The sequence below is a fragment of the Lipophrys pholis genome (assembly GCF_963383615.2).
Source record: "Lipophrys pholis genome assembly, chromosome: 21".
In the NCBI taxonomy this organism is placed as follows: domain Eukaryota; kingdom Metazoa; phylum Chordata; class Actinopteri; order Blenniiformes; family Blenniidae; genus Lipophrys; species Lipophrys pholis.
This window is the reverse complement of record NC_137649.1, coordinates 13,801,193-13,813,716: the sequence shown is the minus strand read 5'-3', so window position 1 is coordinate 13,813,716 and position 12,524 is coordinate 13,801,193. Positions and strand designations below refer to the sequence as shown.

Sequence of the window (12,524 nt, the reverse complement as noted above, 5' to 3'; positions counted from 1 at the left end):
ATAGAGAGGGTTATTTAACTGGTCAAGGCTACCTATAAAAGATGTACCAACAAATTTGACATTATGTATTTAGTTATTTCATTTTGGTGCTCTATACATGTGAAATGGCAAAAGTGCAAACGGAGTGGATTCTCTTTATTACAACACATTTCTTATGCTATTAAGTTATTTACTGTATATTAACAACACAGATATAAAGCATGTATACAATTGCGTACACACATGCGACATATGAACATTTCGCATGTTGTTTGTCAATAAAGATTTATTTGAATAGATATGTCATGTTCCGGGGTCACGCCCCTTTTGTGATGACGTCCCACTGAAGCAGCGAGCGGCTCTTCACAACAACAATGGAGGAAGATAGCGCACAAATACTACAAAATGCCCACTATGAGTTCCAAAACAAAAATTTTGCACAGGCAGAGGCGCTGTACACAAAGTTTATATCTTTTTGCTCAAAGTCCAGGTACTATTTGTACTCTTTTAAACCAGCTTAAGCTTTCGCTCCGCAGTGGTGTTGCGACGCATTTCGTTATCTGTTAAATTACCTCGTTTCTGCGAACTAATTCAATGCTCCTTTGCTCATTTTTGATATGATTTTTTTTGAACAGCACATTAAGATACGACTCGGTACGTGTTGTGACTATACCGTTGTTTTTACAGGGACTGTGAAGCTGGAAGTCTGTCCACTGCTTATAACAACCGTGGGCAAATAAAGTATTTCCGGGTGGATTTTCATGAAGCAGTAGAGGACTACACTGCTGCAATAAAGGCTGACAGCCAGTGTGAAATACCCCTCTACAACAGAGGACTCATCCACTATAGATTAGGTAAGACCAGAAAACAATAGTAATTGTTATCGCAAATTTGACAATATACAATAAAGTGATCCTAATGCTCTGTGGTGGCTGCATACATTTGTGTCTCACACACAAAGTTGTATCTCTGCAATGCAAAATGGATCACTGAGAGATTATATGAGCATTACATTAATAAAAACACATCTAATACTCACTTCTTTTTATCAATATACACCATATATGATGTCTGCTATATCAATCTTTCTTCATTCAGGTTGAAGTGTAAACGTCAATTCATTCATCCTCTATAAAAAAAAAAAAGATTTACGTTAAAAATAAGCACAAAAAAGATTTGTCTTATGTATTTGAACAAAAGTTAAACGGTGCTTGTACATAATAGGTATGAATGCGACTAACAAGCCCTTTCAAAAACATTTCTTCTGTTATTTGAAAATATCAAAACCTTTCATCAAAATACATCAATACACCAAAAACAGTGTTTGGAAAACATAAATTTAGCTTAAAGATTAGCAGCATGAAAATAATAAAAAGCTATATTACTTAATCTAGTTCTTGGTTTTTGGCTCAGTCTTGTTAGATGTGGAGTCACTTTGGTCTGTTCTGTTATGAGACACTAGATGGCGCTGTATGATTACATGATTTATTTGCTGCGTAATAAGTTGATCTGGCAGGATATTGCAGAACATGTGCTCATTATGTTGTTACAATTTTTTTATTTTTTTTTTATTATTATTTCACAGGCTTTTTTGATGATGCCAAGAAGGATTTCCAGCAAGCAATAAAGCTCAATCCTGATTTTGAAGATGCCAAAATCAGCCTGCAACAAACTTTTTTGGATCAACAGGAGAAGATAAACAGAGGATACTGATGACGCGTCAGTCTCTGGAGGATATGTTGTATAAATCCACCATAACCGTCCTATCATTTGTTAACAGGAGACGTATCTAAGCACACACTGCCCGTCATTGTCAGCATGGTTGGATTTGTTGCAGTTGCAAAATGCAAAATGGACCACCTGAGGGGAAAAGGGCTGATGAGCTCCAAGTGCACCTCGTAGAAGACGCTGTTAGATTTGTGACCATAAACAAACTAATAAAGAAGTGATACAATTTATGTACAAAATAAACTTCAGTTACAGCTTACAAGTGTCTCTGCGAGGTGATATATTGGTATTAATTAAACAGCCAAGTTCTTTTGAGAATACGTGAATCTAGTGAAACACAAATGTATGCAATTGAGAACAATAAATCATTTTCATACACATGTCTGGCGGCTGTCCCTGTTCTCAGTGAAAACATTGAGGTCCCCCGTGCAGTGGGTGGCACAGGTGATTCCACTGATGCAGTTCACCTGTGCAGCTCTGATTGAATGGAGGATAAAACAGCTGCTGGTGCCTCACTTCAGCAGTCAGCTCCTTCTGGTCAGAGCTGTTTCAGTGGAGGCTCGCTGGGGTGTCAATGCTGCACCTGTAACCCTGGTTGAATTCTCCTAACTTTTCCAGTTCCTTGACACTGCAACATGTGGTGGTTTGAGAAAACGTAAGTAAGCTTTTTTTTTTCTTAATCTTCCTTTAGGATGTGTTTGTTTCTAAATGTACTTGTATTTTTCCAGATTACTATGGATCTTGATGGCTGCAGTACTAGTCCTGGGTCAGCAAAGGCCAAATATGAAGCTCAATTCCCAGTCAAGTAAGTGCAGGTCTAACTAAATCTTGGGTCGGATGGCGTCTGTTGCTTAACAATGAGTTTCTCTAACAGGCAGTGGTTTAAAATCAGACTGTCTAGGCAGTCTGATGAGGTTGTCTTTGGATGAGGCTCTAGCAGTGGGGAACCAGCTTGAGGTGGAAGCCATCAGTGAGTGCAAGACGCTGCAGATTAAGAGCAAGTTGGCTCTCATTAGAGAGCTGATCCTATCATATGTTGTGTCTTCAGATGGCACCCAGAACGTTATGTTGACGCCCAGCTTGGCTGCGCAGTGTGGCTACAGCATGGAGTCTGACCCCTGGGGTAACACCAGAATCTACACCTCTTTATTGGGCTGCTATGTGGACAACAAGGTAAATTATGGCCTGCTATGCCTAAGTTAAAATAGTAGAGAAGACTTTCTTCTTAAAATTGCTTGAAGTTGTGACAGTTTCCCAGAATTATCTTAGAATGTTGTAAAGCCCTCACTAGAAGCTGGTTAATGGTGTCTACTTGTTTTGCAGGGTGACGCAACATTCAACGTTGGCTTGAAACTCCGCATGTACAGGCACACGCCATCTGATATAGTTAGTCATGATGTGATGCAGACGTGCAGCTATACCCGGTGGGCCTCCAAAGAGATTCTCTGTGACAGGAACTACATGGAAGTAGGTCCACCTCAAACGGCTTCACATCAAATCGTGTGCATTGCAAAGTGTAACGCTTGTCTTTTAGGTGTCAAAGTACGTGGCTGCACCTGACTCAAAAGCTGAGGCGAAGGAAGTTGACGGAAACCCCTCGGACTCCTTTCCTGGGGTATAACTGAAACAAACCCTGAACAGAACCTTTTTTTTTTTTTTAAGATTAAGAGCTGGGAAATATGTTGGTTCTTTAATTCTAGGATGATGCAGAACAAGGAATCTGGAAGATGACCTTTTACACTCCTGAGCCAGTGCCAATGGTGCTGAGGGAGGCTCAGCAAGCTGGATACAGTGCCATGACTACTTCAACCCGTCTGGTTTTGAGAAGTCCATACAATACAGCCGAGACTTACTCCGAAGACGTAAGCAGCACTTTCACCTCTCCCTCCATCTTGTAGTCTCCTCCATAACTTATGTTTTAATTTTTCTAGGTGGCAGGAATCCCTATGGAAGTGATCAAGGTTGGGGTTTACAACAGGGAAAATGGTGGCATGAATGTTGTGAACTTGGCAGCTGCTTGTCCTACAGGTAAGTCCCAGGAATCTGTCCTTGCAGTGACTGAATTTTGCAGCGGAGTAACTGTGTCCCCTTTTACAGGTGGTGTCCTCTTTACTGAGGATATGATCTCCTGGCATGTCCCTCGCCGTGTGACTCCACTAATGGAAAGCAGCACCAGAATCACCGAAATGCATATGGGGATCAATGGGCAGCGCTTGGATAAGTCTCAGATGGCCTCCAGGCGGTACACATTAACAGTCACTGACTTCCACATTGTGGCGGAGATCCCAGTGGGTTCACCTGACGGTTACTACAAAGTGAGAAAGGCGCTCTATTGGAAATTCAAGGCGAAGGGCCATTTACTTGTTTTATTAAAATGTCATGAATAATTGCAGAGCCATGCTCCAGATTACCAGTACCACATCACTTACACTGTGGAGCCAATGCTTGAAGTAATGTGGAGGGACGATGATGCCCAAGAAGATGCCAGATACAAGATTTTGTTCCCAATTTCGACCCCTCTCATGCCCCGGCCGGCCCATGCTCAAACTTGTAAGTGCCACTTGGTAAGGGACTGAAAGAAACGACCTCTACTGCAACGTAACCTTGTTTGTGCTTTCAGATACGGACCTCGAGTCTGGTTTGTTTAACCTCCACCTTGGAGCCTTCCTTCAGGACGTGCAGCTGAACAACATTTCATTTTCCACCGGCGTCAAGACTATTGAGGAGATGAGGGCAATGGGCTTCCTTGTCCAGGAACACTTTTACCCCAATGGCTCAAAAGCAGTATCTCTCCAAGTTCCGTTCAGTGCTGATGTGGTCCTAAAGCATGTAGGTGGCACTCTGATGCATGACTTTTCCTTTCATGCGCCGTGGTTGAGAGGTTTCTACTTTCTCTGCAGAACCCTGACCCACTGACTACAATCTACTCCCTCACTGTGGTCTTCGGGTTTATCATCCTGCCTGAAGAAACTTCATTTGCTCACCAAGTGGACTTGCAGGCGTCTCTACAGGATGTTGGTACGATAACTTTCACAATGGCTGTCTGGCATTTCGCTCTGAAATGGAACAAATGTGAGACGACTAACCTTATTTTACTACAGTTATGCCTACAATTACTGGCACCTGTGACCGCGATCACTTTTATGCGAGTGTGAAATATGGAAGTCAAGGCACCAACATCAGGACCCTGATTGGATCCTTCGAGCTAACACCTGAGCTGGCTGAAGAGTTCAAGTTTGGCGAAAATGGCACCGACTTCTTCCTTGCTGTGCCATACACTGCTCCTCACGCTTCCTTTGAGGTATGTCCAACATTAACTTGTTCAGCTGACGTGGTGCAGCAACTGACGTGTGTCTCTCTTGCAGACGTTTACCTCAACTTCACTCAAAGCCAGTCTTAACATCCAGCTGTGGGACCCAGAGAACAACTGGAAGCTTGAGGAAGCCTACCTGACCTGCAGCTTCCCTCTCAGGACCACGAGTAAGATGCAAGCCTTGTGGTACTTTAGTCCGAGCACAGAGCTTTTGGATTAACCCTTGCTTTGTCTTCCATAGCGTGCTACCCCAACGGCACAATAAGTGCTCTGGCCATCAAGGTGGCGTCAGTGCCCAGTCTCAACCCAAGCATGCTCTCACTGACTGAGAAGTCCTGCAAACCAGTCTTCAGTGACGCTCGCTTTGCCCAGTTTTCCTTTGGCGCAAATACCTGTGGCACAACCAGAACTGTAAGTTTGCTCAGTTTACAATTTAACCCATCGTGGTCAACTAAACCTAATCTGCCTGTTCCAACACTCAGTTCTTCGACCAATACATGCTGTATGAAAATGAAATCGCCCTGCATCACGACCACCGTAGATCATCTCGCACATCAAAGATTGACCCAGACTACAGGTATGAGGAAAGCAGTTTTGACAGTTTCTGCTGATTTAAAGGTCATGACAAGGCTTTCACTTTATAGGCAAAAGATCTCCTGCTACTACCTGGTCAACAAGACTGAGACTTTAGCATTCAGTTATGAACAGAGAACCTATGACCCCAAAGCAGAGATCGGCTTAGGCCAGCTGATGGTGCAAATGAGGCTCGCCCATGGTAAGATTCTTACTAACTCCTTTGTACGCCAGGCAGACTTTTGTTCTAAAAGAGTCTTTCCTTCTAGATTCTTCTTTCGACACCTTCTACCAAGCGGCAGACTATCCAGTAAGCAAATACCTGAGGCAGCCTCTGTACTTCGAGGTGGCGCTGATGCAGTCCACTGACCCCCAACTGGAGCTCATCTTGCAAAACTGCTGGGCAACTCTTCACGAAGACCGAACATCTCTGCCCAGCTGGGACATCATTCTGGACACGTAAAGAACCCCAAATTTAAATTGTAAGCAATTTTATGTTGTGCTGTGCAGTTTCATGACTTTTTCTCTCTAGCTGCAAGAACCCCGATGACACCTCTGCCACAGTCTTCCATCCGGTTATGGACGGCAAAGTTGACGTTCCAGCCCACATCAAACGCTTTTCTATGAAGATGTTCACTTTCATTAAAGAAGAGAAGGTTCTGAAAGATCAGGTAGAGGACATGCATCTTAATAAGCCAATCTCTGCACAGATTCCAGCGTTGCATACTAAAACTGTTTCCTGTCTACAGATCTATGTGCACTGCGATGCTGTGATTTGTGACACAAACAGCCTGGCCGAAGGTGTCTGCAAAGGCCAGTGTGCGACTCAAACGGGCGGGAAGAACCCAAAATACTTTGGCGTGAAAAGCAACAATAGACGTGAGTATTTAAAGCTCCACTTATGTACACGGTTATGCAAATTGATAACACTTGTGTTCTCTTTTCTAGAGCCAAGAGACTCAAGCCAAGACCAGCACATCTCCTCAGGACCCATTCATCTGACTTATCAATAAAAAATTTCTTACTCTATTCATGCGTTTGACTCCATTTACCAACTCTTAATCAAGGTGTATACAAGAAAAACATGTCACATTTTGGCTTGTATGCAGTAGATGCATGTTAAAATCACTCTGGACTCATCCTGAAGTGTAGGATTGAAATGTCTTTTGTTGGGCGGTGGCACAATTATGCTGGAAAGCTTTAATTGACAGTCATTGTAGATCATTTTAATGGCAAAATGCTTCAGTGGCTACCCGTGCAAAAATGGTAGTGGGGCGGGGGGGGTTGTCTCGTCTCAACTTGCTCTATTGAGTAAAACCTGGCTTTCAAATGTCAGGTTGAACTTGCTCTAACATTTACAAATTGACTGCCAAACTTTTGAATGTATCTTTAATGTTTCAGCATTTTCTTTTTCCATGACTTGTTCTGCTAGAGCAAACAATTTTACTAGTGTTTGAGCCTTTTTGTTTTTGCATCATGCAAACCAGACCACGCCAACAATGGCTATGGCCACAAAGCTTGTCTTGGTAGACCTGAAGGGACTCTCTCAATCCTGCTGTAGGCAAACTGATTTCACTGTCTACAGATGTCACTATTACGGAAGCATTTTACAGCCACTGAGAGGAAAAAAACCTTCGTGGCCCCAGGAAAGTTTTGGTGGTTTTTTTTTTTTTTTTTCTCACGGAGAGGCTTTCTGTCCATCCCTCCTCACTTGCCCATAGATGTGAATTCACATTAAATCCCTTAATTCTGACTATCGGGTTGCTTACTGTTTATGGACATGTGACTTTACACAGGGTTTCCTTGATTTAATAACACAATCAGCAGCCCAGGACCCGTGCTTTTGTCCTTAGTATTTTGATGACCTGCAACAGAACAAGACAGCAGGCTGCTCTCTCCTAGTCCTGATACTGATAACTGCACCGTGTTTATGAGCAAGATTCTGTCCTGAAGCATCTTTTCATCACTTCATTAAACCACCTGATATGCATTTTGAGGAACCAGTCACACCGCTGGCATGTAGATGGATAGACTTTTTTCCACCGTGAAAAAGAAAATCTCGACTTTGATTTTCAACTTTTTCTGAGGCCACGGAGGTTTATTTTTTTTTCTTCAGTGGCCCTACAACTCTTCCGTACACTATAAACATTGACCGCAGGTTTCTAACCATCCTGTCAAATGCAATTTTTTTTTTTTTTTTTACAGGGAATTACTAATTTAAAACTAGTGACATGGTAACTATCCAAATATGATCAAAGTTCAAGTGTTTTTACAGTACAATACCTAATTCAGTCAGTACTCATGGCAGCAGCAGTCAATGGAGCAACTCCTTATGTCAATGGCAACAAACCACTTGTGGACAAAGTGGGATTGATTTATTCAATTACATCCTGTCACTAAAGCATTTTCCTGGATTAAAAACCTCAAGTCAGCAGCTCAAGCTGAATCACAGTACCTCACCATGACTGCCAAACACAGGAAGGAATTTACACGAGGGCCGACATGCCCTTAGTGTTTCCTAAAGTGGAGGCTCTTGGAGCAATTGCAGGGGGGGTGAACAGCTCAACGATGTTTTGCCAATTACTAGTTACTCCTTCAAAAAGTAACTTGGTTAATTTTAAAAACAATTAATCAGTAAAGTAACCAAGTTAGATTACAAGTTACTTTTAGCAGCTGCCAACACCCCCACCAGCCATCCACTTTCTCCCACTTATCCATTTCTGGGTTCCGGGGGTGGCAGTCTGAGCACTGTCACCCAGATCACATTGCACTTTAAGATTAACCTTTCCTGCAGGTGGTGAGCCCACGGGAAACCCCCCCACCATCTCAACATAAAAATGACAACTGGTTTTTCCAAAAACTGCTCACTGCCTGGCCTCATGAACCATCTTTATACATATTTAAATCTTTGGAATATATTCTGTTGTATTTATGACTCGTGGTTTTCAGATTTCTTTTATTGGTATTTATTTACCTAGTGATATAGTTGTAGCCTGTTGCACTGCCTGCTCTATGCATCCTTTTAATTACCCCGCCGGGGACAAATAATTTTGATTGAAAAAAACAAAACAAAAAAGGGCAGGGCTTCCTGCCAATACATCTTTTTACTGAAGAAAATTACAAAAAGTGCAGCAACGCCACAGTTGTGATATAGTTGCAAAAACAAGATTTAGTGGTTCCGATTCTTGTGTTACCTGACTGCACCATTAGAGTAAGTTGGCCTGCGATTGGCCGAGAGCGGAGGAGGAGGCAGGTCAGGGGAGCGTGTGGAGACGACATGCACTGCAAGTGCGTGTCTGGAGAATGAAGGAGTGGCCAGGTTCTATTCTGTAATAGTAGCTTTACTCATTTTCCTTTCCAGCTGCAATAGTGACAGTGTGACTTTGAGAAGTAACTTTAATCCGATTACTGGTTTGGAAGTGGTAATGAATTAGATTACTCATTACTGAAAAGACGTGGTCATATGAGAGCAACACCTTACTGGTATCACTGCCCGTCAACATTAGGAATCTTGAAAACTTCTTGGTTGCTCACATGTGTTTCATTAGCTGCTCTGAATGTATCAAGTTGAAATCTCAGGTTTTTGGTTAGTTGCATGTCCAGCTTATATTTCTCCAGTAATGGAACAAACAATGAAAATATGAATTCTTAAAAGTCTTTTATTCAGTTTAATATACAAGTAATGGCCCCACAGACACTCGTGTGAGTCTGTGTCCTTCGGAAATGGCACGTCTTTGACCTTGGAAAAGAACAAACAAATTGAGCCTCTTTCAAAAGAGAACAGCCACAAGCAGACAGGTGCACAGTCGAGTGGAATCCATAAAAGGTGGTTCAAAAACAGACATGACTCTTTACCTTTGGTTCCACTTTGTGGGTTTGGACATTGTCCATTACAAACTCCACCCATCGGATTCCTGGCATCACAGATCACGATGTCACAGTGGACAAAAAGCTGAAAGAGAAGATCACATTCATGCGTTACTGGTGCTTGCACTTCAACAATTGTGTTAACCCTTGAAGGATAGTCTTTGACAATGACTATTGTATTCTTGAAGACAATACCCGGCCACTCAAATTCTCTTCATCTTCAGCAAAGGCAAACATCTTCACTTCAAAGCGCTTGTACAGAGATGGATACTGAACTCTGGCATCTGGCCAGACTGGGTGGAAGATCACTTGGTTTGGATCCACTGGGTTGGGACAACTGGAAATTTTCATAACAGGGTCAGTGATGGCTCGTTTGACAGGGAGACTGTCTTTATGTAAACGCTTTGTTGCACCACATTCCCTTGAAAACAAACCCATGAATGATGAGATTCCATCTAGGTTGTGATGTCCTGTCCTCATCCAGGGTTCCCCAACAGTTCTCCAACTCCAGCGACACTTTGGGATTAGCCGCCTTTATCAGCTCCACCTCAAAATACAGCGGCTCTAGGAGAGGTTTGGTAATGGGATAGTCCTCGAACTTGTGAAATGTGCTGAAGGAGTCATCTGTCGGTGAAATACAGACAATTTCATTTGGGAATCGAGAGGTAATAATGAATTCCGCAGTTTAAAGTCATTATCATCAACTTGTTCAGCTCGTACTGCAAACCCAGGCTTCACTCACCCATAGAGAGTCTCAGTGCAACTTCAAGCTGGCCTTTTGCAGTTTCAGCAAACGGTTCACTCCTGCGAGGTCTGGTGTGGAAGGACACGGCGTGGGTCTTGTTGATGTCATAGTAGCATGAAACCTTTAATCTAGAAGAGGAAGCAGAAAATGGATGATAGATATTTGACTTCGTAAAGAACAAACAGGCCAAACTATTTTTCCCCCCTCTGCTTATTTCGTCTTCAGTAAATGAACCTTCTGTCCGGTGTCAACTTTTCAGTTGAAGCGTCTAACCTGGGATCAAAGTTCTCAGTAATTACAACTTGCTACTCAAGAGGCCCGAGGTGATTACCGTCAATCATTTTGTGCACGGTATAATTTTACAATCCGAATTCTGCATTTAAAAAAAAAAAAAAAGGCATCACAATAGACTTTTATGCAACTTCCCCGATACTCACTCATACTCTGGATCATCCAACTCTTTTTTCTTTCCTTCAAGCTTGTCTGGTAGCGAGATTTCATTCTCATACAGCATCATGTTGGGCAAAAACTAGAGAACAGCAATATGATTTTTCACCATTCACATTTTGCATCATTGAGTTGTATAGTGGGGCGGTACCTTTCTGGTGGTCCCGCAAGAGTTCGCAGTGAAGACAAAGTAAGCGTAGCGGCCATTGCTGTAGGCAGGACCACAGTTGGGGTCTCTTAGGGTGAGGAGAGCCGGGTTCAAGGTGGGAACAGACTCCAGTTTTATAGCTATGGCCGTCATGGTTCCGTTGGAGAAACATTCTGAAAAACAAGATTGGAAATTTATGACGAGTCTTTTTTTTTTTTATAAATGGCACAAAAAAAAAAAAAACAACTAGACAGACCCGTGAGCACCGAGAAGAAATTGCAAGCTAAAGTAAATTCTTGGATGTTTGTGTTCGTCTCCGGATCCTTCAAGACCACATCAAGTCTGCTCCTGAGGGATGAGGATTCGATAGCCTGGGAAATAGTGGGCAAAGTTGTCAACACAAGACTTCATGTGGGAGATACGCTGCAGTATCAAAAAAAAAAAAAAAATAGTGCAACTTTTTTGTTTTTACCTCAAACACAACAACTGGTGCTGAAAATGGCAAAACAAGGCTGAAGTGTGTTTTGTTCTGCCAGAAACTGTATTCCTTAGCCATCTCTGGGGTCAGGGTTTCTTTTCCCACAAAGGTCTGAAAGTTTGGGCCTTGTGTTCCGTATTTTACCAGGATATAAAAGTTGAAATCGTCACAGTTGCCCATGACAGACGGTGGAACTACAGACGGAAAAAAAAAATAATTATAAAAATAGACAACTGCAGGGAAATTAAATTTTATGGTTATTGCAAGGAGCCCGGGTGCATTTTTACAATTTCATCAGTTTCTCGGCTGCAACAACAAACCTATGTCAACTAAAGAAGCCTCCAGCAGAGCAGTGTGAGAAAATGCCACAAAATCAGTCACCACCAGTAATCCAAAGGCCAGATGAAGAGTGTATACTATAAGTCCCTTTTCTTTCTGTTGGGTGAGAAACGGAAAGCATTAGCACCGCAAAGTAAGAACATCTTACTGCCTTAAGATTCAATCAATTCTTACCATTTGTAGAACAACGGGGTTTGTGAAAGGCACTTCAAGTGTAAAGGCCTTGAAGGTGCCATTAGGAGACATGTGTTCCTGCACTTTAATGCCTTGGACACTGCAGTCCGCCAGGGACAAAACCCCAGTGGGGAAGGTGATGTTCAGTAGCGACACATCAGGAGCAAAATGCCCAAACACTATTTGGAACACCTGCTGTTCCGGGACCGTATCTGTGGAAGGAAAGCAATGAGACATGATGGCAGCTGGCGGAATAAAATTACGGACATAATGGGGATGTGGGGACTCACTGTCGACAACTTGAGGTGGTTGGGACACAAGCGGTGTTGTGATGGGGAAAAAGACTTTGTATTTTGTCTGTTCGTGACCCGCATCTTCAGTCCAGAGCAGCTCGACCATCGGCTCGATTGTGTAAGCGATGAAGTAGTGGCCTTCCTGAATGTAACTCTGGAGAAATCACATATATAGTAAGGTTCTCTCTGAATTACATGAAAGGTTGTAAATCTTAAAATTGTAAACCACAAAAACTATTGACGCCATTTTGTTGAGACATCGTCTGTTACATCAAAAATGCCTGACTTTCATAAAATTTCTTCCACTGAAGAAAGACAAATGATCTGATACGACATTTATAATGTCACCATCCATTTCTTCACACTTAAAATTGAAGTCTGCACACTATGGGACTACAAACAGCAGATCATACATACACCTTGGCCTGCCACCAACCTTA

At 42.5% G+C, this 12,524-nt stretch overlaps 2 protein-coding genes across 2 annotated transcripts; both read left to right on the top strand.

The window, feature by feature from the left end:
- Nucleotides 1-321: 321 nt before the first annotated feature.
- ttc32 (tetratricopeptide repeat domain 32) lies at nt 322-1,836 on the top strand. The gene is made up of 3 exons (XM_080491044.1): nt 322-469; nt 667-833; nt 1,565-1,836. The coding sequence occupies exons 1-3, from the start codon at nt 354-356 to the stop codon at nt 1,690-1,692; spliced, it is 411 nt and encodes a 136-aa protein (XP_080347170.1). The 5' UTR covers nt 322-353; the 3' UTR covers nt 1,693-1,836.
- Nucleotides 1,837-2,441: 605 nt separating this feature from the next.
- zpax1 (zona pellucida protein AX 1) lies at nt 2,442-6,622 on the top strand. Its single transcript, XM_080491043.1, has 20 exons — nt 2,442-2,512; nt 2,582-2,677; nt 2,756-2,880; nt 3,031-3,174; nt 3,242-3,322; nt 3,408-3,569; nt 3,639-3,735; nt 3,805-4,022; nt 4,101-4,257; nt 4,328-4,536; nt 4,608-4,725; nt 4,809-5,008; nt 5,073-5,187; nt 5,262-5,431; nt 5,503-5,597; nt 5,665-5,795; nt 5,863-6,052; nt 6,126-6,264; nt 6,343-6,472; nt 6,542-6,622. The coding sequence occupies exons 1-20, from the start codon at nt 2,452-2,454 to the stop codon at nt 6,604-6,606; spliced, it is 2,703 nt and encodes a 900-aa protein (XP_080347169.1). The 5' UTR covers nt 2,442-2,451; the 3' UTR covers nt 6,607-6,622.
- The last annotated feature ends 5,902 nt before the right edge of the window (nt 6,623-12,524 follow it).